The sequence below is a fragment of the Carcharodon carcharias genome, chromosome 14 (genome assembly GCF_017639515.1).
Source record: "Carcharodon carcharias isolate sCarCar2 chromosome 14, sCarCar2.pri, whole genome shotgun sequence".
NCBI classification, from domain to species: Eukaryota; Metazoa; Chordata; class Chondrichthyes; order Lamniformes; family Lamnidae; genus Carcharodon; species Carcharodon carcharias.
The window spans coordinates 123281985-123309984 of NC_054480.1; the positions used below are offsets into that span (position 1 = coordinate 123281985).

Sequence of the window (28000 nt, forward strand, 5' to 3'; positions counted from 1 at the left end):
CTAAACAGGTTAGGCCTTCATTCATTAGAGTTTAGAAGAATGAGGGGTGATCTTATTGAAACATACAAGATTCTGAGGGGGCTTGACAGGGTGGATATTGAGAAGACGTTTCCACCAGTGGGGGAATCTCGAACTAGGGGACATAGTTACAGAATAAGGGGACAGTCCTTAAAACTGAAATGCAAAGGAATTTCTTCTCCCAGAGGGTAGTGAATGTCTGGAATTCTCTACCTCAGAGAGTTGTGGAGGCCAGATCACTGAAAGTATTTAAAGAGGAGGTAGATAAATTTTTGAAATATCGGGGAGTTGAGGGCTGTGAGGAGCTGGCATGAAAGAGGAGTTGAGGCCTGAGGCAGATCCACCATGATCTTATTGAATGGGGGAGGCAGGCTTGAGGGGCTGAATGGCCTCCTCCTATTTCTTATGTTCTTACAGTACTGGTTGGGACAGGTCTGTCAGTGTGTAGCATTGGGGTACAGTACTAGTGGGTATAGGTCTGTCACTATCACACTGGGGTACAGTACTGGTGGGGACAGGTCTGTAACTGTATAAGATTGGGGTACAATACTGGTGGTGACTGGTCTGCAGTGTATAATGCTGGGAAACAATTTGGGGTTGTACTCCATGTTGTTTGAACTGCGCTCTGGAATTGTTTATTGTGTGTTTTTCAGGCTGGTACAGAATGGAGGCCTCTGCCTCCGGCGTGTTCTGCAGCAGGATGTTGAGCATGGTGAACCGTGAAGATGTTAATGCCATTGTCCAGGCACAGAGACACATGTGAGTATACGGATGCTTGGACCCAGGCCCTGGGTTAACGGACAACTGTCACTGATCTGGTTTCTAAGAAAAAGCATCTTCAATCCAATTGGCAGACACTGACTCTCAGCGGGTTCCACACACATTGACTCTCACTGGGGTTTGTGTTCCACGCACATTGACTCTCACTAGGGTACGTGTTCCACATACATTGACTCTCACTGGGTTATGGGTTCCACACACACTGACTCTCACTGGGGTTTGTGTTCCACACACTGACTCTCACTGGGGTACATGTTCCACACACATTGACTCTCACTGGGGTACGTGTTCCACGCACATTGACTCTCACTGGGGTACGTGTTCCACGCACATTGACTCTCACTGGGGTACGTGTTCCACGCACATTGACTCTCACTGGATTATGGGTTCCACACACACACTGAATTTTACTTGATATCCTGCTCATGTTTTCCCTGTAGGTGGGTATGTGTTTCAATGTTGTAGAACTGATGCTACCTGAGGAGGTGTTTGAAAGTTATTGCAGTCAGCTACCATGTTTGAATCTCTGAGTAAAATCATCAGAGTCACACTGCCACAGATCAGGCAAACATTTACCGACCTTTGACCTCTATCAGGCTGGACCGTTTCGAGAAGACGAACGAGATGTTACTGAACTTCAACAATCTGTCAAGCGTGAGGCTAAATCAGATGACAGAACGGTACCAGCACCATACCAGGGCACTTGTGGACATGAAAAAGGATCTTGACAATATCTTTCGGCGAATAAGGTACGACATTAACAAATGGACAGGTGTTATGAATGATTGGAAGGGGAACTGCACTGTCCCTCCTTCTCTTTCCTCCCCTGCCATCCTCACTGTTATTCTTCCTGATCATATTGACTTTTTCAAAATCTTCATCCTTGTTTACAGGCCTCGCCATGCCTCCACACTACTCGATCTCTGCTGCCTCCTCCAGCTCGCAATCCTGCATTTTTAACCTTGATCTCCCTACTCCTCTCTCTGCATCAACCTCAGTGGCAAAACCTTCAGCTGTATGATACTGCACTTTGAAGTTTTTTTCCACAAAGAAGGAAACCTACCGTTCTGACTTTATCCCTGGGCTAGTGATAAATTCCTAGTCCTGGTCTCAGTGACTCCTACTCTCCAGTCAGATCTCTCCAGTCAGGTTGCAACGGGGAGGCGATGGTGTAGCGGTATTGTCGCTCGACCAGTAATCCAGAGACCCAGGGTAATGCTCTGTGGACCTGGGTGGAATCCCGCCACAGCAGATGCTGGAATTTGAATTCAATAAAAAATTGGAATTAAAAGCCTAATGATGACCATGAAACCATTGTTGATTGTTGTAAAAACCCATCTGGTTCACAAATGCCCTTTACACAGAATCACACAGTGCAGAAGAGGCCCTTTGGCCCATCGAGTCTGCACCGACACATGAGAAACACCTGACCTACCTACTTAATCCCATTTACCAGCACTTGGCCCATAGCCTTGAATGTTATGACATGCCAAGTGCTCATCCAGGTACTTTTTAAAGGATGTGAGGCAACCCGCCTCCACCACCCTCCCAGGCAGCGCGTTCTAGACCGTCACCACCCTCTGGGTAAAAAAGTTTTTCATCACATCCCCCCTAAACCTCCTGCCCTTCACCTTGAACTTATGCCCCCTTGTGACTGACCCTTCAACTAAGGGGAACAGCTGCTCCCTATTCACCTGGTCCATGCCCCTCATAATCTTGTACACCTCGATCAGGTCGCCCCTCAGTCTTCTCTGCTCCAACAAAAACAACACAAGTCTATCCAGCCTCTCTCCATAACTTAAATGTTTCATCTCAGGCAACATCCTGGTGAATCTCCTCTGCACCCCCTCCAGTGCAATCACATCCTTCCTATAATGTGGCGACCAGAACTGCACACAGTACTCCAGCTGCGGCCTCACCAAGGTTCTATACAACTCCAAGATAACCTCCCTACTTTTGTAATCTATGCCTCGATTGATAAAGGCAAGTGTCCCATATGCCTTTTTCACCACCCCACTAACATGCCCCTCTGCCTTTAGGGATCTATGGACACACACGCCAAGGTCCTTTTGTTCCTCAGAACTTCCTAGTGTCATGCAGTTCATTGAATACTTCCTTATCAAATTATTCCTTCCAAAGTGTATCACCTCACACTTTTTGGGTTAAATTCCATCTGCCACTTATCTGCCCATTTGACCATCCCGTCTATATCTTCCTGTAGCCCAAGACACCCAACCTCACTGATAACTACCCGGCCAATCTTTGTGTCATCCGCAAACTTACTAATCCTACCCCCACATAGTCATCTATGTCGTTTATATAAATGACAAATAATAGGGAACCCAGCACATATCCTTGTGGTACGCCACTGGACACTGTCATCACCCCTGCCTCCTACAACTAAGCCAATTTTGAATCCACCTTATCAAATTACCCTGTATCCCATGTGCATTTGCCTTCTTTATAAGTCTCCCATGTGGGACCTTGTCAAAAGCTTTGCTGAAATCCATATAAACTACATCAGCTGCACTACCCTCATCTACACACCTGGTCACCTTCTCAAAAAATTCAATCAAATTTATTAGGCATGACCTCCCTCTGACAAAGCCATACTGACTATCCCTGATCAAACCTTGCCTCTCCAAGTGGAGATAGATTCTCTCCTTCAGAACTTTCTCCAATAGTTTCCCTATCACTGACGTGAGACTCACTGGCCTGTAGTTCCCTAGCTTATCTCTACAACCCTTCTTAAATAGTGGAACCACATTAGCTGTTCTCCAGTCCTCTGGCACCTCCCCTGTGGCTAGAGAGAAATTAAAAATTTGGGCGAGAGCCCCTGCGATCTCCTCCCTTGCCTCCCTCAACAGCTTGGGACACAAATCATCTGGACCTGGAGATTTGTCCATTTTTAAGCCTGCCAGCACCTCCAATATCATGTCACTCCCTATATCAATTTGCTTAAGAACCTTGCAGTCTCTCTCCCTGAGTTCGATACCTTCATCCTCATTCTCTTGGGTGAAGGATGTGAAATATTCATTCAACACTCTAGCGATGTCTTCTGGCTCCACCTATAGATTGCCCCCTTCGTCCCTTATGTACCCTACTCTTTCCTTGGTTATGCTCTTCCCATTGATATACTTATAGAATATCTTGGGATTTTCCCTACTTGTACCAGCCAGAGCTTTCCCATATCCCCTCTTTGCTCTCCTAATTGCTTTCTTAAGCTCCACCCTGCACTTTCTGTACTCCACCAATGCCTCCATTGATTTGTTCCCCTTGTACCTGCTAAAAGCCTCTCTTTTCCTTCTCACCGTAACCTGAATATCTTTGGTCATCCATGGTTCTCTGGGCTTGTTACTCCTTCCTATCACCCTGGAGGGAACATGTTGAGCCTGTACCCTCCCCATTTCATTTTTGAACAACCCCCACTGCTCCTCTGTAGATTTCCCCACAAGTAGCTGTTCCCAGTCTACCTTGGCCAGATCCTGGCTTATTTTACTAAAATCCACTCTCCCCCAATCCAAAACAATTTTTGTAACTTGCCTATTTCTTTGTCCATAACAAATTTAAACTGTACCATATTGTGGTTGTTATCGCTAAAATGCTCCCCCACCACCTCAGCCACCTGTCCGGCTTCATTCCCTAGAATTAGGTCCAGCGCTGCACCATCCCTTGTTGGACCCCTTACTTATTGACCTAAAAAGTTCTCCTGTACACATTTCAAGAAATCCACTCCATCCAAGCCCTTAAGACTATGTCTATCCCAATTAATGTTGGGAAAGTTGAAATCACCTAATATAATTACCCTATTATTATTTTTACACACCTGCACAAATTGTGCACATATTTGCTCCTCAATTTCCCGCTGACTATGTGGGGGTCTATAATAAACGCCTAACAATGTGGCTGCCCCTTTTTTATTCTTAAGCTCTACCCACAAAGCTTTAGGGACGGAAATCGGTCATCCTTACCTGGTCTGGCCTACGTGTGACTCCAGACCCATAGCAATGTGGTTGACTCTTAACTGCCCTCTGAAATGGCCCAGCAAGCTACTCAGTTTTATCAAACTGCTACAAAAGTCACGAAAAAGGAATGAAACCGGACGGACCACCCGGCATCGACCTAGGCACCGGAAACGACAATGGCCATCTCGGCTCTGTCGACCCTGCAAAGTCCTCCTTACTAACGTCTGGGGGCTAGTGCCGAAATTGGGAGAGCTGTCTCACAGACTAGTCAAGCAACAGCCTGACATAGTCATACTCACGGAATCATGTCTTCCAGGTAATGTCCCAGACATCACCATCACCATCCCTGGGTATGTCCCACCAGCAGGACAGGCCCAGCAGAGGTGGCGGCACAGTGATATACAGTTGGGAGGGAGTTGCCCTGGGAGTCCTCAACATCGACTCCGGACCTCAAGAAGTCTCATGGCACCAAGTCAAACATGGGCAAAGAAACCTCCTTCTGATTACCACATACCACCCTCCCTCAGCTGATGTATCAGTGTTCCTCCATGTTGAACACCACTCAGAGGAAGCACCAAGGGCGGCAAGGACGCAGAATGTTCTCTGGGTGGGGGACTTCAGTGTCCATCTCCAAGAGTGGCTTGGTAGCACCACTGCTGACCAAGGTGGCCGAGTCCTAAAGGACATAGCTGCTAGACTGGGTCTGCGGCAGGTGATGAGAGAACTAACGAGGGAAAAACATACTTGACCTCATCCTCACCAACCTGCCTGCTGCAGATGCATCTGTCCAAAATAGTATTGGCAGGAGTGGCCACTGCACAGTCCTTGTGGAGACAAAGTCCTGCCTTCACATTGAGGATACCCTCCATCGTGTTGTGTGGCACATAACTGTGCTGAATAGGATAGATTTCGAACAGATCTAGCAACCCAAGACTGGGCATCCATGAGGTGCTGTGAGCCATCAGCAACAGCAGTATTGTACTCAAATTGATGCCCACCTTGGGTACTGATGGGGCCACGCAGCTCCTGACCTCATTACAACCTTGGTTCAAACACGGACCTAAGAGCTGAACTCCCAAGGTGAGGTGAGGGTGACTGTGTTTGACATCAGGGTCGCATTTGACCGAGTGTGGCATCAAGGAGCCTTAGCAAAACTGGAGTCAATGGAAATCGGGGAAAACTCTCCGCTGGTTGGAGTCATACCTAGCACAGAGGAAGATGGTTGTGGTTGTTGGAGGTCAATCATCTCGGCTCCAGGGCATCACTGCAGGAGTTCTTCAGGGTAGTATCCTCGGCCCAACCATCTTCAGCTGCTTCATCAATGACTTTCCTTCCATCATAAGGTCAGAAGTGGGGAAGTTCGCTGAAGATTGCACAATGTTCAGAACCATTTGTGACTCCTCAGATACTGAAGCAGTCCACATCCAAATGCAGCAAGACCTGGACAATATCCAGGCTTGGGCTGAGAAGTGACAATTAACATTTGCATCACACAAGTGTCAGGCAATGACCATCTCCAACAAGAGAGAATCCAGCATCATCCCTTCATGTTCAATGGCATTACCATCACTGAATAGCCCACTCTCAACATCCTGGGGATTACCATTGACTAGAAACTGAACTCGACAAGCCATATAAATACTGTGGCTACAAGAGCAGGTCAGAGCCCAGGAATCCTGCAGAGAGCAACTTACCTTCTGACTCCCCAAAGCCTGTCCACCATCTGCAAGGCACAAGTGAGAAGTGTGATGGATACTCCCCACTTGCCTGGATGAGTGCAACTTCCACAACACTTGAGAAGATTGACACTGTCCAGGACAAAGCAGCCTGTTTGATAGACACCAATTCCACAAACATTCACTCCCACCAACACTGACGCACATTAGCAGCAGTGTGTACCATCTACAAGATACACTGCAGGGATTCACCACGGCTCCTTAGACAGCACCTTACAAACCCTCGGCCACTACCATCTAGAAGGACAAGGGCAGCAGATACATAGGAACACCACCACCTGGAAATTCCCCTCCAAGCCACTCACCATCCTGACTTGGAAATATATCGTCGTTCCTTCACTGTCAATGGGCCAAAATCCTGGAACTCCCTTCCTAATAGCACTGTGGGTGTACCTACACCACATGGACTGCAGCGGTTGAAGAAGGCAGCTCACCACCCCCTTCTCAAGGATAACTAGGGATGGGCAATAAATGCTGACCCAGCCAGCGAAGCCCACATCCCATGAATGAATTTTTTTAAAAAAAACATTGTTGAAGACAGGATGTGGCTGTGACTTCTCCGGTCTCCCAGTCGTTGAACACACTGCCAGCAGTTGTAGTCATTGCGGACTCTCACGACTCACTGGGGATAGTGCACTGTAATATCCAGGCCCACTGCTCCCCGAGCCGTAACGAAAGCTTGACCCAACCATCAGATTGCCCCAATTCTACCTAACTGTTTAATTTAGGATAACTGAATACGAGCACCAGCTTTGTAAACTTAATAAGTAAATAACTTTTTTGAACAAACTGTTGTTAACCAATGGCAAAAGAAAGAAATGTTAACTGCTAACTTCTAATTCTATAACTTAAACTCTACCCCTTCTTAAACCCCCATACACAAACACACACAAGATGCACAAAACATGGATTTTAAGGGTGAGATAAAACAGTTCAGTAGCACCAATCCAGAGTACAGGATTAGATGAGTTGATTTTGATCGATGTCTCCCAAATTCCTATCACTTTGTTGTTGATGATGTGAGGTGGTCTCCCAGCACTTTCAGTCTGTGGTTGACTGGATGAAAAAACTTGCTTTTCAATGTCTGTGCTGATGATTTTTTCCCTTTTCCTCTTGACAGGGGTTTTCAGAGAAAGCAGCTTACAGAGATGTGAGGAATAGCCAGCTAGCTACTATGGCAGAATTACTGGAATCTTACAAACATAGGAGAGAGAGGTTATAGGTCTTCCCTCTTTATGGGCTAGGAGCTGTACTGCCTGTACCCTTACCACACAAAACTCTGGTCACCTGGTCAGGAGCCAATTAAAATGCTATCGTCAGGCAGTTCTCCTTAGTCCAGGACTCCTTTCCGGCACCATCCTGTTATTTTATGGCATGCTTTGTTCCAGGATAGCAACATTTGTAGATATTCCTCATCCTATTCCAGTGAACATGTCTCTCAAATAGTAGCCATGGTAGTTTTAAAAGCCATAGCCCAATTTTAAAGCCACAGTCCAAGAAAAATAAAAATGGGTTCTTTACAGGACACATGAAGGACGAGTTATCAGCGGACAACTGCCCCTGGAGAAATTGTACTGCAGGGAGCCTTGTGGAGTGGGGGGAGATGATTTCACAGAATTGTTAAAACACAAGGAGGCCATTTGGCCCATTGTGTCTGTGCTGGCTCTCCAAAGGAGCAACTCACCTAGAGCCCCTCCCCCACCTTCTCCCCATAGCCTTGCACATTCTTCCTTTTCAGATAATAATCAATGAGAAGAATTTTTTCTGAGTGTTGAGAGTCTTTGGGATTCTCTCCCTAAGAAGGCAGTGGAAGCAGAGCCTTTGAATATTTTTAAGGCAGAGCTAGATGGATTCTTGATAAGCAAGGGGTGAAAAGTTATCAGGGGAAGGTGGGAATGTGAAGTTGAGGTTACAATCAGATCAGCCATGGTCTTGTTGACTGGCAGAGCAGGCTCGAGGGGCTGAGTGATCTACTGCTGCTCCTAATTTATATAGTCCAATTCCCTCTTTAATTTCCTGATAGACCCTACCTCCTCCACACTCTCAGCATTCTAGATTCTAACCTCTCGCTGTGTGAAAAAGATTTTCCTCATGTCAACATTGCTTCTTTTTGCCAATTCCCTTAAATCTGCGCCCTTTGGTTCTCGATCCTTCCACCAATGGGAACAGTTTTCCCCTACCTTCTGTCCAGAACCCTGATGATTTTGAATACCTCTATGAAATTTTCTCTCAACCTTCTCTTCTCCAAGGAAAACAGCCCCAACTTCTACAATCTATCTACATAACTGAAGTTCCTCATCCCTGGAACCATTCTCATGAATCTTTTCTTCATTCTCTCCAATGCTTTCTCATCTCTCCTAAAGTGTGGCACCCAGGACTGGGCACACTACTCCATTTCAGGCTGAACCAGTGTTTTACACAGTTTAACATAACCTCCTGCTCTTGCACTCTATGCACCTATTAGTAAAGCCTAGGATACTGTTTGTTTTATTAACCATTCTCTCAACCTGCCCAGTCACCTTCAATGGTTTAAGCACATGTATACCCAGGCCCCTTTGCTCCTACACCCACCTTAGAATTGTACTCTTTATTTTATATTGTCCTCCATGTTCTTCCTACCAAAATGATTCACTCCACATTTCTCTGCATTGAAGTTCATCTGCCACCTGCCTGCCCATTCCACCAACCTCTCTCTGTCCTTTTGAAGTTCTACACTCTGCTCCTCACAGTTCATAATGCTTCCAAGTTTCATATCATCCACAATTTTAGAAATCCTGCAAGGTCCAGGTCATCAATATATATCAGGAAAAGAAAGTGCCCTAACACCGACCCCTGGGGAATCCACTGCAAACCTTTCCCCAGTTCAAAAAACATTCATCACAGTTTCCTGTCACTCAGCCAACTTTTTATACATGTTATTATTTTTGATTGCATGTGTTACAACTTTGCTAACAAATCTGTTGTGCAGCACTTTATCAAATGCCTGCAGGAAGTCCATGTACACCACATCAGTGGCATTGCCCTCATCAACCCTCTCTGTTACCTCATCAAAAACTCAAACAAATTGGATAAACAAATCCATGCTGGCAATCCTTAATTCATCCGCATTTTCCCAAGTGACTATTCATTTTGTCACAAATTATTGTATGGGAGGGGGAAAGCGAAAATATTTGCACTTTTGCCAAAACATTGATGTGTTATTGAGGAATTGGTTATAAGCTTTGTATTGAAATACTGCTTGGTGCCACTGGAGGGCGCAGGTGCATTATACAAATACAGTCATAGCTAGAACATTGCAAGATGTGTACCACGGAGCCTGTCGTAATCAACTTAATGTCAGTGGGCACGTGTAGTATGGCTGTGGGCGGGCGGGTGCAGCATTGCTGTGGGTGGGCGGGTGCAGCGTCGCTGTGGGTGGGCGGGTGCAGCGTCGCCGTGGGCGGGCGGGTGCAGCATCGCCATGGGTGGGCGGGTGCAGCTTCATTCTCTGTAGTGAAATTAATCCCATTTTGCATCTCCGTCAAATGTCTAAAATTCGTAGGTTTTGTCTGAATCTGTTTTCCAGGGCTGATGAGTCCATCATTTGTTTCTCCCTTGTAGGATTTTGAAGGACAAACTGGCAAAGCAACACCCAGAAGCATTCAGCAGTAAGTATCGTCAGGGAAATTCTGCATTTTTCACATTTTTGCCTTTTATCCAACTGAGGTAGCTGTAGAAGATTTCCTTATACATTTAACAAGCTCTGGCAATGTTTGGAAAGTTTCACAAACACACAGGAATCTTTGCTTTGAGGCATTTTGATATTCGGCCTTTTCACACTTGAATGGCACGAACTGCAGGAGCCTAAGGATAAGATCCAGCAGCATGTTCTCAGGGTAATGAAGGACAGGCAATGAATGCAGGACCCACTTCCCCAGAGTTTTTTTTTAAATAATTGCATTTGAATCGAATAATCAAGTAAATCCACATTCTGTGTCAAAAATAAATGCAAATGTTCAGAATTACAAAAATTTGCTTTAATTAGTGCAAGAATAGTAACCGCAACCATTTCCACAGCATTTGGTGTAGGTAATAGTTGATGAACAGCGTCTGCTCCCACTTTGCATTCTGTGGGATGGAGCAGATATCCCAAACAGATTGAATTTTTGTATCAGCCCTGGTCTGAGTGGGAAGCATTGTTCTCTGCTTGGTAAAGTTTAACTGATTTTGGAATTCTTATTCCAAAGAGTAATTTTATTTAATCCATTTTATCCTTTCAATCAGAAGCTCTGATGAAGCTTGGGAAATTTGGGGAGCCAAACCTCACATCTAGAGGTTGTGTACAGAGATAGTACTCTGAGCAGAGAATAACAGTCTGTGTTGAATTAACTGTTTCACCTGGGGATGCATCTCAGTTGCTGGAAAATCAGCAAGAGTACTTCCTCCTGATCACTATACAGAGACGCATGCTGGAAAGTTTGACCATGGGCGTATGTAAAAGCTCACCAAAGCCTGGATAAAATGTGTAATTGTAAATGCCTGAGGAGGACAGGATTGGGGTCAGTTATGATCAATGTTCCCTCTAAACCAAAGGTTCCTGTGCACAAGTTGGCTGCTTTAAATTACCCCTTGTAAAAAAAAACCTAAAGAGGCCACAGACTTAAAAAGAACAGGATGGTGTTCGTGATGCCTTCACAGTTCAATGCCTAACTAATTTTTCCAAATTTGCGATTGCGATTGGTATTGTGATCTCTGGTAATCCAGAGACCCAGGGTAATGCCCTGGGGACCTGGGTTCAAATCACAACAGATGGTGAAATTTGAATTCAATAAAAATCCGGTATTAAAAATCTAATGATGACCATCAAACTATTGTCGATTGTTATAAAAACCCATCTGGTTCACTAATGTCCTTAGGGAAGGAAATCTGTCGTCCTTACCTGGTCTGGCCTACATGTGACTCCAGACCCACAACAATGTGGTTGACTCTTAAATACCCTCTGGAATAGCCTAGCAAACCACTCAGTTGTAAAAAACCGCTACAAAGTCTCGAAAAAGGAATGAAACCAGATGGACCACCTAGCACTGACCTAGGCACCGGAAAAGACAAAGGCAAACTCAGCCCTGTCGACCCTGCAAAGTCCTCCTTACTAACATCTGGAGTGCCAAAATTGGGAGAGCTATCTCACAGACTAGTCGAGCAACAGCCTGACATAGTCATCCTCATGGATTCATACCTTACAGATAGTGTCCCCGACACCACCATCATCATGTCTGGGTATGTCCTGTCCCAACAGCAGGACAGACCCAGCAGATGTGGCTGCACAGTGGTATACAGTCAGGAAGGAGTTGACCTGGGAGTCCTCAACATCGACTCTGGACCCATGAAGTCTCATGGCATCAAGTCAAACATGGGCAAGGAAACCTCCTGCTAATTACCCCTATCGCCCTCCCTCAGCTGATGAATCAGTGTTCCTCCATGTTGAACATCACTTGGAGGAAGCACTGAGGGTGGCAAGGGCGCAGAATGTTCTCTGGCTGGGGGAACTTCAATGTCCATCACCAAGAGTGGCTTGTTAGCACCACCACTTACCGAGGTGGTCGAGTCCTAAATGACTAGACTGGGTCTCTGGCAGGTGGTGAGGGAAAAACATACTTGATCTCATCCCCAATCTGCCTGCTGCAGATACATCTGTTCATGACAGTATCAGTAGGAGTGACCACAACACAGTCATTGTGGAGACAAAGTGCTGACTTCTCATTGAGGATCCCCTCCATCGTGTTGTGTGGCACTACCACCGTGCCAAATGGGATACATTTCAAACAGATCTAGCAACTCCAGACTGGACGTCCATGAGGTGCTGTGGGCCATCAGCAGCAGCAGAATGGTACTCAAACACAATCTGTAACCTCATGGCCCAGCATATTCCCGACTCTACCATTACCATCAAGCCAGAGGATCAACCCTGGTTCAATGAAGTGTGCAGGAGGGCATGTCAGGAGCAGCATCAGGCATATCTAAAAATGAGGTGTCAACCTGGTGAAGCTACAACACAGGACTACTTGTTTGCCAAACAGCATAAGCAGCAAGTAATAGACAGAGCTAAGCGATCCCACAACCAACGGATCAGATCTAAGCTCTGCAGTCCTGAATGGTGGTGGGCAATTAAACAACACACTGGAGGAGGAGGCTCCACAAATATCCCCATCCTCAATGATGCAGGAGCCCAGGACAGTGCAAAAGGTAAAGCTGAAGCATTTGCAACAATCTTCAGCCAGAAGTACCGAGTGGATGATCCATCTCGTTGTCCTCCAGAGGTCCCCAGCATCACAGATGCCAGTCTTCAGCCAATTTGATTCACTCTACGTTATATCAAGAAACGGCTGAAGGCACTGGATACTGCAAAGGCTATGGGCCCTGACAATATTCTGGCAATAGCACTGAAGACTTGTGCTCCAGAACTTGCCACACCCCTAGCTAAGCTGTTCCAGTACAGCTACAACACTGGCATCTACCTGGCTATGTGGAAAATTGCCCAGCTGTGTCCTGTACACAAAAAGCAGGACAAATCCAACCTGCCAATTACCGCCCCATCAGTCCACTCTTGATCATCAGTAACGTAATGGAAGGGGTCATCAACAGTGCTATCAAACGGCACTTGCTTACTGATGCCCAGCTTGGGTTCCGCCAAGACCACTCAGCTCCTGACCTCATTACAGCCTTGGTTCAAACATGGACAAAAGAGCTGAACTCCCGAGGTGAGGTGAGAGTGACTGCCCTTGATATCAAGGCAGCATTTGACCGAGTGTGGCATCAAGGAGCCCTAGCAAAACTGGAGTCAATGGGAATTGGGGGAAAACTCTTCACTGGTTTGAGTCATACCTAGCACAAAGGAAGATGGTTGTGGTTGTTGGAGGTCGGTCATCTCAGCTCCAGGACATCACTGCAGGAGTTCCTCAGGGTAGTGTCCTCACCCCAGCCACCTTCAGCTGCTTCATCAATGACCTTCCTTCCATCATAAGGTCAGAAGTGGGGATGTTCGCTGATGATTGCACAATGTTCAGCACCATTCACAACTCCTCGGATACTGAAGCAGTCCATGTCCAAATGCAGTAAGACCTGGACAATATCCAGGCTTGGGCTGACAAGTGGCAAGTAACATTTGCGTCACACAAGTGTCAGGCAATGACCATCTCCAACAAGAGAGAATCCAGCATCACCCCTTGATGTTCACTGGCATTACCATCACTGAATCACCCACTCTCAACATCCTGGGGATTACCATTGACCAGAAACTGAACTGGACTAGCCATATAAATACTGTGGCTACAAGAGCAGGTCAGAGGCTAGGAATCCTGTGGTGATTAACTCACCTCCTGACTCCCCAAAGCCTGTCCACCATCTACACGGCACAAGTCAGGAATGTGATTGAATACTCCTCACTTGTCTGGATGAGTGCAGCTCCCACTGATGAAGCTGGATACCATCCAGGACAAAGCAGTCCGCTTGGTTGGTGCCCCACCCACAAACATTCACTCCCTCCACCACCGACGCACAGTAGCAGCAGTATGTACCATCTACAAGATGCACTGCAGGAATTCACCAAGTCTCCTTAGACAGCACCTTATAAACCCTCGACCACTACCATATAGAAGGACAAGAGCAGCAGATACATAGGAACACCACCACCTGGAATTTCCGCTCCAAGCCACACACCATCCTGGCTTGGAAATATATCATTGTTCCTTCACTGTCACTGGGTCAAAATCCTGGAACTCCTTCCCTAATAGCACTGTGGTTGTACCTACATCACATGGACTGCACCGGTTCAAGAAGGCAATTAGGGATTCTGTAGGGCAATTAGGGATGGGCAATAAATGCTGACCCAGCCAGCGAAGCCCACATCCCGTGGATGAATAAAAAAACACGCTGGGTGGGGGGGTGGGGGGGGGGCTGCAGCAAAATACGAGGAAACATCAAAAGACATGCAGAATGAACATGCAATTGGCTAATGAATTGCAATACAGATAATTGTGAGGTGTACCTTTTGGTAGGAAGAATAAGGAAGCCAAAAATGCCCTGGGAAATCTTGAATGTCAGTGGGTTAGAGGAGCAGCAAGAATCTGGGAGCATAGGTAGGTAAATGCTAATAATACTGGCACGGTTTAGTAAAAATATTGTTTTTAAAAAGCAAAGGAATACAGTTGAAAAGCAGACAAGTTATGTTAAATTTGTAGAAAACCTTAATTATATCACACTGCTTTCCATATTATAAACAAAGATATAGATGCACTTGAGAAGGTGCAAAAATGATTCACAGCAATAATATCAGAGTTGAAAGGAAGCACTGCCTTAGAGTGTGGTGGAGGCAGGTTCGAAAGAAGCATTCAAAAGGGAATTAGAATGTTATCTGAAAAGGAAGAATGTGCAGCGTTAAGTGGAGAAGGCAGGAGAATGGCACTAAGTGAATTGCTCATTCAGAGAGCCAGTGGAGACACAATGGGCCAAATGGCCGCCTCTGGGTTGTAACAATTCTGTGATACTATCAGGAAAGAATGATCAGATTGTGACTGTACAAGAGATAGGTGAGGCAATAACTTGATAGAAGTCTTTAAGATTATGAAAAGGTTTGATGCAGTTGACATAGAGAAAAACTTTTGGGACAGTCAAAGAAGGGGCCATCAATATAAGATAATCAGAGGAACGTAGGAAATAGGAGCAGGTCCTTGAGCCTGCTTCGCCATTCGATTGGGTCATGGCTTATCTACCTCAATGCCATTTTCCTGCACAAGATATCCCTTGATATCCTCGATATGTAGAAATCTATCGATCTCTGTCTTGAACATACTCAATGACTGAGCCTTCACAGCCCCCTGGGGTAGAGAATTCCAAAGATTCACCACCTTCTGAATGAAGAAATTCCTCCTCATCCTAAATGGCCTACCTCTTATTCTGAGACTATGTCCCCTGGTTCTAGACACCCTAGTCAAGGGAAACATCCTTCCTGCATCAGCCCTGTTGGGCCCTGAAAGAATTTTACATGCTTCAATGAGATCACCTTTCATTCTTCTAAACGCTAGAGAATATAGGCACAGTTTCCTCAATGTCTCCTCATAAGGCAATCACACCATCCCAAGGATTAGTCTGATGAACCCTGGTTGCACTCCCTCTATGACAAGTATATGAGCATAGGTAAGGAAACCAAAGCTGTACACTATCTTTCAGGTGAGATCTCACCGTTTGCCTTCCCAATTGCTTGCTGCACCTGCTTGCTAGCTTTCAGTGACTTATGATTAAGGACACCCATCAACACGTTGGACATCAACACTTCTTAATATCTCAGCATTTAAAAAGTACTCTGTATTTCTGATTTTCTTACCAAAGTAAATAACTTCACATTTTTCTGTGTTATATTCCATTTGCTATGTTTTTGCCCGTTCACTTAGTCTGTCTAAATCCCCTTAAGCCTCTTTCCATCTTCCTCACAACTTGCATTTCCACCTAGTTTTGTGTCATCGAACTTGGAAATATTACATTTGGTTCCCACATCTAAATCATTGATATAGATTGTGAAGAGCAGGGGCCTCAGCATTGATCTTTGTGGTACCCCACTAGTCACAGCCTGCCCATTTATTCCAGTGAGAAAGAACGACCCTATGGGAAGACTGCACCATCTGTGCCTAACCAAACAAGTTAAAGATCATATCAAATTGAAAGAAAAAGCATATAATTTTGCAAAGATGAGTGGCAGGTCAGAAGATTGAATAGAGTACAAAGAACAGCAAAGAACGACTAAAAGATTAATAGGAGGGAGAAATTAGAGTATTAGAGAAAGCTAGCTAGAAGTATAAAAACAGATGGCAGGAGTTTCTATGGATATTTAAAAAGGGAGTAGGTAAAGTGAGTATTGGTCCTATAGAGAGCGAGTCTGAGGAATTAATAATGGAAAATTAGGAAATGGTGGATGAATTGAACAGATATTTTGCAGCTGTCTTCAATGTAGAGGATACAAATAATATCCCAGAAATAATTGTGAATTGGGAGGTGAAAGGGAGGGTGGAGCTTAAAATAATGACAACCACCAGGAAAAAGGGACTGAGAAAATTATTAGCTGACAAGTCCCTAGTCCTGATGGAGCTGCTGAGATAGTGGTTTGAATTTTCCAAAATTCCCTAAATTCTGGAAAGGTCCCATCAGACTGGAAAATAGGGAATGTGACTCCTTTATTCAAGAAAGGAGGGTGACAGTTAGACTAATATCTGTCATAGGGGAAATGCTGGAACATATTGTTAAGGAGGTTATCGTAGGGCATCTAGAAAATCTCATTGCAAGTAAACAGAGTTAATGGGGCTTTGTGAAAGGGAAACCATGTTTGACTAATTTATTGACGTTCTTTGAAGAAGTAACAAGCTGCGTCGATAAAGGGGAATTGGTGGACTATTTTTTATTCTTTCATGGGATGTGGGCTTCGCTGGCTGGGCCAGCACTTATTGCCCATCCCTAATTGCCTTTGAGAAGCGGGTGGTGAGCTGCCTTCTTGAACCGCTGCAGTCCATGTGGTGTAAGCACACCCACAGTGCTGTTAAAGAGGGAGTTCCAGATTTTGACCCAACAACAGTGAAGGAACGGTGATATATTTCCAAGTCAGGATGGTGAGTAACTTGGAGGGAAACTTCCAGATGGTGGTGTTCCCATGTGTCTGCTGCTCTTGTCCTTCTAGATGGTAGTGGTCGTGGGTTTGGAAGGTGCTGCCTAATGAGCCTTAGTGAGTATCTGCAGTACATCTTGTAGATGGTATACACTGCAGCCAACATGCGTTGATGGTGGAGGGAGTGAATGTTTGTGGATGGGCTGCCAATCAAGCGGGCTGCTTTGTCTTGGACAGTGTCAAGCTCGTTCAGTGTTGTGGGAGCTGTACTCATCCAGGCAAGTGAAGCATATTCCATCACACTCCTGACTTGTGCCTTGCAGATGGTGGATAGGCTTTGGGGAGTCGGGTGGTGAGTTACCTGCCACAGGATTCCTGGCCTCTGACCTGCTCTTGTAACCATAGTATTTATATGGCTAGTCCAGTTCAGTTTCTGGTCAATGGTAACCCCCAGGATGTTGATAGTGGGGGATTCAGCGATGGTTATGCCATTGAATATCAAGGCGCAATGGTTAGATTCTATGTTGTTGGAGATGGTCATTGCCTGGCACTTGTGTGGCGCAAATGTTACTTGCCACTTGTCAGCCCAAACCTGGATATTGTCCAGGTCTTGCTGCATATGGACACAGATTGCTTCAGTATCTGAGGAGTTGCAAATGGTGCTGAACATTTTGCAATCATCAGCAAACATCTCCGCTTCTGACCTTATGATGGAAGGAAGGTCATTGATGAAGCAGCTGAAGATGGTTGAGCCTCGGGCACTATCCTGAGGAACCCCTGCAGTGATGTTCTGCAACTGAGATGATTGATTTCCAACAACCACAACATCTTCCTTTGTGCAGTACTTAAATTTCCAGAAGACATTTGACAAGGTGCCATATCAAATATTACAATGCAAAAGAGCTGATGGTGCAGAGATTAACATATTGGCTTGGATAGAGGATTGGATAATGGAGAACCAGGAAATAGTTGGGGAGTTGAACAAATACTTTGTATCAGTCTTCAAGGTAGAAGACACTAATAGCATTCCAAAAATACTAAATAGTCGAGAGGAGAAAGGGGAGAGGAAGTAAATACAATAATTATCACTAGAGAAAAAGTACTAGGGAAACTAATGGGGATAAAGTCTGATAAGTCCCCTGGATCTGATAGGTTGCACCCTAGAATATTAAAGGAAGTAGCTGCGGAGATAGTGGATGCACCGGTATTATCTTCCATGAGTCCTTATGTTCTGGAAAAGTCCCAGAGGATTGGATAACTACCAATGTAACATCCTTATTCAAAAAGGGAGACAAAAAGCAAGTAATTACAGGCCAATTAGCATGGCTTCTTGAAGGGGAAATCATGACTGACAAATTTATCAGAATTCTTTGAGGAGGTAACAAGCAGGATAGGATGGAATGGTTGGGTGTGAGCTAGAACCTGTGACTTGCCCAGGGAAGGTTTCTTGACCTGTGCAGACCTGCAAGTACACAGGTGGGAACAGGGGCAAGGCAGGCATGTTAGGAATATGGTAGAGTTAGTTATGGGGTGAAGTTGGGAGGTGAGTGGGGTAGATGTTGGAGTTGCAAGATGGGGTAGGAATGGGTTGGGTGAGGATGGGGTGAATGGTTGAGTTTGTATTGTTTGGGCTATATCTTGTATGAGTGGCAATGGTCAGGAACTGAGGTCTGTTGACTGGGTTGATGTGTGACCAGATCTCACTGATGTTTGCTTCTGTTTTTGGGGGTATAGGTGTCTACAATTCCCTGGCTGCAGAAGATGATGAGGATTTTGATCCAATCCCGCAGGGCTCATTACCGCTTTCTGCCACTTTGGATCTGAGCTCTGACTCCAGTAACACCAGCCCAACATTACTGTCCACTGGAGCAAGTGGGGACTCAGAAGACGCCTCACAGGGACTTGCCGACACTCTGGCTATTAAGGGACAGATTGATGGTCATGAGCAGTCTGTCAGGGTAGGTGGGGGAGAGTAAACTCCAAAATGCACCTGGATAATGTGTCTTCTCCATCAGGAGGGTGTAGGCAGCCTGGAAACCAGGCTCAAGGACCCAGCAAGCTCTTAAAGAAGCTTCTAGCCCGTTACTGTCAGAGCAAAGACACTGAAGTTAATGCCTGAGGAGCTATGAATTCTCTTCAAGCGTTGGCTGTTTTTCTTGCTTTTTTTTATTGCAGTGTGAATTACTGTTTCTAAAAATATTCGGTGACCCCCACTCACTATGTGATCCTGGGGGTTAACATGAAACATACTCAGTGTGACTGTAGGATTTGTGCAGTGTGGATTTATGATAAAAAATGTACAATGAGACAAAATAAAATGTCGCCAGCAGCTGCAGCTGATGGAATAGTGTGTGTTGCGGTGTCAGGTGGGACAGGTTAATTGTTGCTGTGTTGAGACTGCCACAGTTGGGATGGCGAAAATGCTTGTCGCCCAGTCCTCCAAAAACTCTCAGCATTTTATCTCAGCCAGTGATGCTTCTATTGCTGGGATGCTGTGAATCACAATCAGAACAGGTAGGTAGCAATGTGTATTTTAATTGTCTCTTTTTGAATCAAGACGTGGCAATTTTAAACTGAATCCTTGCAAGAAACCTCAGGAATGACAATACTGCCAAACAGATGAGGATCCTACAAGTAAAAGTGGAAAAGCGACAAGTGAGGCCTGAAAACTGTCACATGCTGAAGTTGCACTGTGCAAAGGATTCCTGTCCTGCACTCTCACTGAATGTTCTTCACTTGATTCCACTCCAGTTTTCCAGCTTGATAGGGCAGTCCACGGTCTGTTTTATTAACTCTGCTTTGATCCTAATCTTACCCACTTGAAATTCAGTAACTTACTACCCTTCAGTCAGGAACATATTAAAAGTTTGTTACTAGTTAAGTTTTCACTGTCAGTTGTTAAAGGTATGCTGCTTGTTATAGTTACATTGCTGGTTATTAACTATGCTGCCACTTGTTTTCTCGTCTTTTCATTGAGAAGTATAGCTTTCAGTGCTTCCTCATTACAGGACTTCTTGCAAGAGGACCAACTTTCCAGGTGTTTACGTGCCCAGAGCTGGATTGCTCATATCCATCATTGTGCTAATTTCCATCAGAATATCTACCTGATTACAACAACATGCATTACATAGCACCTTTAACTGTAAAATGTCCTCAAGCACTTCACAGAGGCGCTTATCAAACAAAACTGATCCACATATGATATTAGGATGGGTAACCAATAACTTGGTCAAAGAGGTATATTTTATATAGTGCCTTAATGGAAGGAAGAGATACAATAAAGGCTTGCATTTATATGGAAAATTTCATGACCATTGGATGTTCCAAAGTGTTTTACAGCCAAGCAAGTATTTTTGAATTGCAGTCACTGTTGTAATGTAGGAAATGGTAGGAGAAAGGTGGACAGGTTTAGGGAGGGAATTCCAGAGCTTAGGGCCCAGGCAGCTGAAGGCACAGCTGCCAATGGTGGAGAGTTTAAAATTAGGGATACTCAAGAAGATCAGAATTGGAGGAGCACAGAGATCTCAAAAGGTTTAAGATTGGAGGAAGTTACAAAAAAAAGGGAGGGGCAGGGCCCTGGAAGGATTAAATATAAGGATGAAAATTTTAAATTTGAGAAGTTTGGCGGATTGGGAACCAATGTAGGATTAATGAGCAAAGGGTATTGAGTGAATTGGAGTTGGTCCTAGTTAGGATGCAGAGTTTTGGTGAGCTTAGGTTTCAGCAACAGAGGCAGGAGTGGAGACAGCTGATACTATGTACATGGAAGTAGGTGGTCTTGGTAAGTGAAAGGATATAGGGGTTGAAGGAGAGTTTGTGGTCAGTTAGGCCACAGAAGTTGGGGATAGCCTCATTCAGCCTGAGCCAGTGGCCACAGAAAGGGATGGAACCATAACCCAAAATTGGCCAAGTTCACTACATGTTCTCCTTACTGTCTGTAGGGTGCACAGGCTGTCTTTGGGCAGAACATAACACACAAAATCAGAGCAGGAGAAGATGGCTCATCATTCAATATGATCATGGCTGATCTTGGGCTTCAACTCCACTTTCCTTCCCGCTCCCCATATCTCTTAATTCCCTGCGAGACTAAAAATCTCTATCTCAGCCTTAAATATGTTCAATGATGGAGCATCCACAACCCTCTGAGGTAGAGAATTCCAAAGATTCACAAACCTCTGAGTGAAGAAATCTCTTCTCATCTTGATCAAAATGATCAGCCCCTTATCCTGAGGCTGTGCCCCTGTGTTCTGGATTCTCCAGCCAGGGTAAACCATCTCTCAATATCGACCCTGTTAAGCCCCTTCAGAATCCTGTATGTTTCAATGACATCACCTCTCATTATTCTAAACTCCAGAGAATATAGACACAATTTATTCAGCCTCTCATCCTAGGGCAATGCTTTCCTCCCAGGGCCCCATCTAGTGAACCTTTGATATACCGCCTCCAATGTAAGTTTTTCCTTCCTTAAATATATGGAGACCAAAATTGCACACGTTATTCCGGGTATGATCTCCTCAAAGTGCTGTAGAATTATAGCAAGACTTATTTATTCCTCTACTCGAATCCCCTTGCAATAAAGGCCATTATGCCATTTGCCTTCCTAATTGCTTGCTGCACCTGCATGTTAATTTTTTGTGTTCCTTGTACCAACACACCCAGGTCTCTCAGAATATTAACATTTACAAGTTTCATGCCTTTTAAAAAATACTCTGCCTTTTTATTCTTACGGCCAAAGTAAATAACCTCACACCTCTCCACATTATACGCCATCTGCCATCTTGTTGCCCACTCACTTACCCTGTCTATATCTCTTTGCAGCCTTTCTGTGTTCTACCCACAGCTTACCTTCCCAACTAGCTTGGTATCATCAGCAAACTTAGATATATTACAAAACAAAACCAGAATTACCTGGAAAAACTCAGCAGGTCTGGCAGCATCGGCGGAGAAGAAAAGAGTTGACGTTTCGAGTCCTCATGACCCTTCGACAGTTCTGACCCTCCTCCCTCCTGGCCCCCCTCTGCACCGGGTGCCTGCTTTTTAATTTATTGTTAACACTACTCTGAGCTTGTGTACTGCCCATCCTTTATTGCACTGGAGTGTTGAGTCAGTCAATCGGTGTGGGGTGGAGTCACATGTAGAACAGACCAGGAGACTGACAGATTCCCTTTGCTAAAGGATATTAATGATTCAGCCAGAAACAACCATGTTTGCTAAATGTGTTATCATGGATGGAGTTAGAACCCGTCACTCTCATGTCAAAGCAATGAGAGGACTGTATCTGTTTGTTCAGCCTGAAAGCATTACTTCATTTTTGGTCTATCTCACCAAGCATTTAGACACATGGGTGGACAGACACAAGACCAGTTCAGATCACACTGGGAGACACGATCCCCTCATTTACCTCAGGGGAACACTATTGTACATTTAGATACTGGGCACAACAGGCACCCTCGAAGAGGGGAATAGTTACTCCTCCTAGCTGTGACTAAGCCTAAGCTTAGAGCCAGATTTGAGACTGGGACCCCAATATATTTTTATAATTTGCTACTACTAGGGTGTCTGTCACCTTCTGGTACCTCAGCCAGGGCCCTACACAGTGTGACAGAAAACTATTTCAACATGTAAGGCACCACAGTGGATTATATCCTTCCCTGACATCCTTATTTACCTCAAGCGGGCATACTGTGAAGCAGATTGTCCTCCCCCTAACAATGAACTACTCACTGAAATCCCAGGCTGTGACACTCAGCGCAGGCCAAGAATGAACCCTAGAAACCCAGCAGCTGAGATACCCTATACCTCAAGCACAGGCATCTCTCTCTCACTCGCTCACTTCCTTTCCTTCTGTCACACACACACAGACTCTCACGCACACATGCTCACTCTCACACACACAAACAAGTGGCTTCAGGGCACAGGAATATTGCTAATCTCAGGTGTGAGAGGCTGAGCTTCTGCAGTTGGTTGTTCAAACCATTTTTATTTCATTTGTATTAAAAAATAGGAAGTGATCAAGAATACTGCACAAGTTTGCAAGCTGATCATTCTCACATATAGTCGCATGATTAGTAGCTCAGTCACTATTCATTTCTTGACCTGACTTGCTTGTTGCTCCCGCCTCTTAACATAAATTTCATTACAGGAAAACATGAGACCAGCAATGAATGACACAAACTCCTCAAAATTCACTTCTCCATCACCATCAAAATCCAGGTCTTTCATCATCTTGTCAAAGGCTTCAACATTCCCTTTTTTCTGTCAAGAGATGGAAAAAACGTGAAAATAGAAAAAAGTGCAGTCATTCATTTTAATAAGAACGAGGAGAACAACATAAAATAAAGGGAACAATTGTAAAGGGGGTGCAGGAGCAGAAGGACTCAGGGTATATAAATCTTTGAAGGTGGCAGGGTAAGTTGAGAAAGTGATTAAAAATGCATACAGCATCCTGGGCTTTATTAAAAGAGGCAAAGAGTACAAAAGCAAGGAATTTATGATGAAACTTTATAAAACAGTGGAATATTGTGTCCTGTTCTGGGCACCACATTTATGGAAGGATGTGAAGTATGTGAAGGATGTGAAGGATCAGAGGGGGTGCAGAAAAGATTCACAAGAATGGTTCCAGGGATGAGGAACTTCAGTTATGAAGATAGACTGGAGAAGGTTGGACGGTTGGACTGTTGTCCTTGGAGGAGATAAGTCTGAAAGGAAATTTATTAGAGGTATTCAAAATCATGAGGGGTCTGCAAAGAGTAGAAAGGGAGAAACTGGTAGGATTGAGAACAAGAGGACACAGATTTCAGGCAACTGACAAAAGAAGCAACGATGACATGAAGAGCTTTTTTATGCAGAGTGTGGTTAGGATCTGGACTGCACTCTGAGGGGCTGGTGGAGGCACATTCAATCGAGGACTTCGAAAGAGAATTGGATAATTTTATGAAGAGGAAAAATTTGCAGGCCTACAAGGTTAAGGCAGGGGAGTGGCACTTAGTGAGTTGCTCTTTCAGAGAACCAGAAAGGACATGACAGACCAAATGGCCTCCTTCTGTAACCATTCTGAGATTCTAGAGAGGCTTTATTACTGAGCAGATCTGCCTGTCCCACCAAACACTCAGGACAGGTACGCACAGGGTTAGATACAGAGTTAAGCTCCCTCAACATCCCACCAAACACTCAGGGCAGGTACAGCACAGGTTAGATACAGAGTAAAGCTCCCTTTACACTATCCCCACCAAACACTCAGGGCAGGTACAGCACAGGTTAGATACAGAATAAAGCTCCCTCTACACTGTCCCCATCAAACGCTTACTTGACAGGAATAGCATGGGGTTAGATATAGAGTAAATCTCCCTCTACATTGTCCCATCAAACACTCCCAGGATGGGTACAACACGGGGTTAAATTGGATAACTTGAAAGTTTGCGAACTTGTTGTTCTGTTTGAGTCAGTCAGATTGAATGTGCTTCTTTCAGCCAGAGGCCTTGGTTAGAAGGTCAAAAGTATCTTTCCTGCCACACCCAAAGGACTGAGGGGCTTCTTCGGCCCGGGTGCAATACGGATACAGAGTGGAACAGGGGCTGATCCAGAAATGAAGCAACCAACTGAGCTCCTATTAACTTGCAGGGTCTGGCCTGGCTGAGCCACTGCTCAGTATTTCTGATTGTTCAGTCTTGGCTTGCTTCTCAAAAACCGCACCCTCATTCCAAACACTTCTCAATCCATTGAACATTTAACTCTTCAATTACAGTTCTGACTGCTTGTGAACTGTTTGCTCTAAGTGATATTCCAATTCCTCAGTTTGACTCTAAATACTATCTATTCTTGCACTTCAGACCAGTAGCCATCCTCACACTGCAGATACTTACTGTTTCTGGGGTTTGGCTCTCATGGGGTGCAGCCTATTTCCCACTCTCTCAGCTAAATTTTCATTCCATGCTACCGAAACAGAGGATGTTATCTTGTGTACTTTGCGTTCAGCGCACACAGCTTTACCTCTGGTGTCCTCCAGGGATCTATCCTTAGCCCCCTCCTATTTCTCATCTACATGCTGCCCCTCAGTGACATCATGCTAAGCCCAGCATGTACACTGACAACATCCAGCTCTACCTCACCATCACCTCTCTCTACTCTCCATTGTTGAGAAATTATAAGACTGTATATCTGACATTCAGTACAGTACTGAATGAGCAGAAATTTTCTTCAGCTAAGTTTAAGACAAACAACACCATTGCCTTCAGTCCCTGCCACAAACTACATTCCCAACCACTGATCCAATCCCTCTCCCTGGCAACTGGGGCTGAATCAGACTGTTCACAACTCTGTCGTATTTAATCCCAAGATGAATTTCTGACCACATATCTGCACTATCCCAAAGACCACATATTTCCACCTCTGTAACATTGCCTGACTTCACCCTGTATACCGTTTCATCCACTGCCGAAACCCTCATCCATGCCTGTTACTGCGACGCTCAGCTATTCCAGAGTGCTACCGGCTGACCTCCCACATTTTACCTTCTGTAAACTTCAGCTCATCCCAAAACTCTGCTGCCCCTAACTCGGACATGAGATAATGCAGATGACTGAAAGCTTGGGAATCACGCCATGTCCTCACTGACCTACATTGGCTCCAGGTCCAGCAATACCTTAAGTAGCACGTTCCCATCCTTGTTTTCCAGTCCCTCCACATGGCCTCACCCCTGGCAACTTCTGTAATCTCCTCCAGCCCTAAAACCCTCCAAAATCTCTGCACTCCTTTAATTTTGGCCTCTTGATCATTTTAAATCACTTCACCATTGTCTTCGGCTGGCTGGGTCTAAACTCTGGGATTCCCACCTTAAACCTCTCCATCTCTCTACTCCACCTTGTCTCCTTTAAGAAGCTCCGTAAAGCCCCTCACCCACCAAGCTTTTAGTCATCTGCAGTATCTCATGTAACTGGGTGAAAGGCCTCGGGACACTTTATTAGATTAAGGACGTCATATAAATGCAGGTTCTTGTTGTATGGAACACAGATGAGTCTGATGCTGTGCTCACTGAAGATCTGAACACACACAGCTTCCCAGCAGGGATCACTGGACAGGGATCAGCAGCAGGAGCCCGGGCTGATTTCGCACCTCTTTCAAACCCCGGGAAGGAAGGGATGACTTGAGTGACTCACCATTCAGTTGTACGATTCAGGAGATGCAGACAATGGGAGGATTTAGATCTGGAGCCTGATACAGGGAACGTGTTAAACATTCACTCATTGATTTCACTGTGCACTCCTTTCCTTGGTTATATTTAAAAAAAATGACATCATGGGGAAGTTCGCCTGGAGAATTTGTCTGTACCGACAGCTTTCTGAATCATCACAGAATCACTGACTGGCTCTGATTCAGCTCCTCGCGCACTAATTCCATGTGGGTGTGTATAAGTGTGAGACAAGTGTGGGAGTGAGCAGTGGTCAAGAGATAAGCCTGGGCTGGGTGCCAGGGTAGGGTTGGGGTGGAGATGGACGCTGGGCCTGGATGGAGGGAGTTGGTATGACTGCTGGGACCAGGTTTGGTGCCTGTTACTGAGTCTGTTTCACTACCTTTGTGATTTGGTTGAGTTCTGTCTCCACCAGACATTTCATTTGACTTTTGGTCAGGGTGTATTTGTCTCCCTTGGCATATTGATAAAAAACATCCATCAGGTTCTGCATGGCCACCTCGGTTTTAGTTGGAGTCGACATGGTGGTCTGAGAGACAGAGAAACTGGAGTTAATGCGAGAAAATCCCAAATTCTTCTCAAATTGTCCCCACACCCCACCAAACCCGGGTTAAAACCTTCCCTGGCCCTGGCCCCAATTTCTCAGGGTTTGGCAGGGTGGTGGACAGTTACTGGGGGTTTGATGAGTTGCCCAGTCCTGGGTGGGGGGGAATTATTGCAACAAAATTTCACCTTTTCCAAAACTTTCAAAATTTAACCACCTGGAGGATCTACAGCAGCAGCTCCAATACATCCCAAAATAACCCCCCCACCACCCACACACAACCCCCCCCACAATCCCCCCCCCCCACCCACACACACACACCCCATCCACACCCACTCCATCCACACCCACACACCCCCACCCCCTCCACACCCACACCTACCCTACCCACACCCCCCCACACACACACCCCTCACACACGGCCCACCCACCCACATACACACACACACCCCCACACCCCCACACAGACACACACACCCCACCCCCTCTACACACACCCCATCCACCCCCCCCACACACACACCCCACCCACACACACACACCCCCACCCCCAACCCCCCCACACACACACACACACACACTGCCACCCAACCCCCCACCCACGCACACACATATACTACCCCTGTAAAAGCAGCCTCGATTTTAGAGTCAAAGGGAAGAAAAAGGAACAACAAAAACTTTAGTTACAGTTACCACCAAATCGCTAGTTACTTCTTAAATTACGAATCTCCACTACCAGCCCAGCCCTTACCTGCTTTTCTTCCAGTTTCTTCGCCAGATGTGCTGCAGTTCTGGAAGTGATTGCGTTTATAATACCCAGCCCAACCCAGGCCGATCTGTCAGTCACAGTGCAGGGTGGTGACTGGTTACTGACTTCTCTCTCAGTCCTGCCCCCTCAAACTCTGACTCGTGGCTGAAAGAATTCAGACAGCTTAAACTCCATCTTTTTTACAACAGTATTTGTAAAAATCTTCTCTGCCCATTTCTAAACAAGAAACGACAAAAGCAAAGTTCACCAGAGTTTCTTCAACACATCAAGACAAACAAAAGAAAATCTTATAAACTCCTTAGTTCATGAATGAAAGGTCACTCAGGGAAAATCAGCAACTCAGCTCAGCTAATGTTCACAAACTTATTGTCTGT

The 28000-nt window shown here is 45.3% G+C and overlaps 2 protein-coding genes across 2 annotated transcripts; one reads left to right on the forward strand and one right to left on the reverse strand.

Annotated features, from left to right (window-relative positions):
- The first annotated feature begins 673 nt into the window (after positions 1-673).
- On the forward strand, positions 674-19466 carry kxd1 (KxDL motif containing 1). Its single transcript, XM_041204810.1, has 4 exons — positions 674-777; positions 1395-1547; positions 10100-10146; positions 18861-19466. Exons 1-4 carry the CDS (start codon positions 683-685, stop codon positions 19100-19102), a joined length of 537 nt encoding a protein of 178 aa, XP_041060744.1. The 5' UTR covers positions 674-682; the 3' UTR covers positions 19103-19466.
- Positions 19467-23086: 3620 nt separating this feature from the next.
- Positions 23087-27748, reverse strand: LOC121287189 (protein S100-A1-like). Its single transcript, XM_041204824.1, has 3 exons — positions 27609-27748; positions 26696-26842; positions 23087-23381 (listed from the first exon to the last, which is right to left on the reverse strand). Exons 2-3 carry the CDS (start codon positions 26834-26836, stop codon positions 23211-23213), a joined length of 312 nt encoding a protein of 103 aa, XP_041060758.1. The 5' UTR covers positions 26837-26842; positions 27609-27748; the 3' UTR covers positions 23087-23210.
- Positions 27749-28000: the final 252 nt, after the last annotated feature.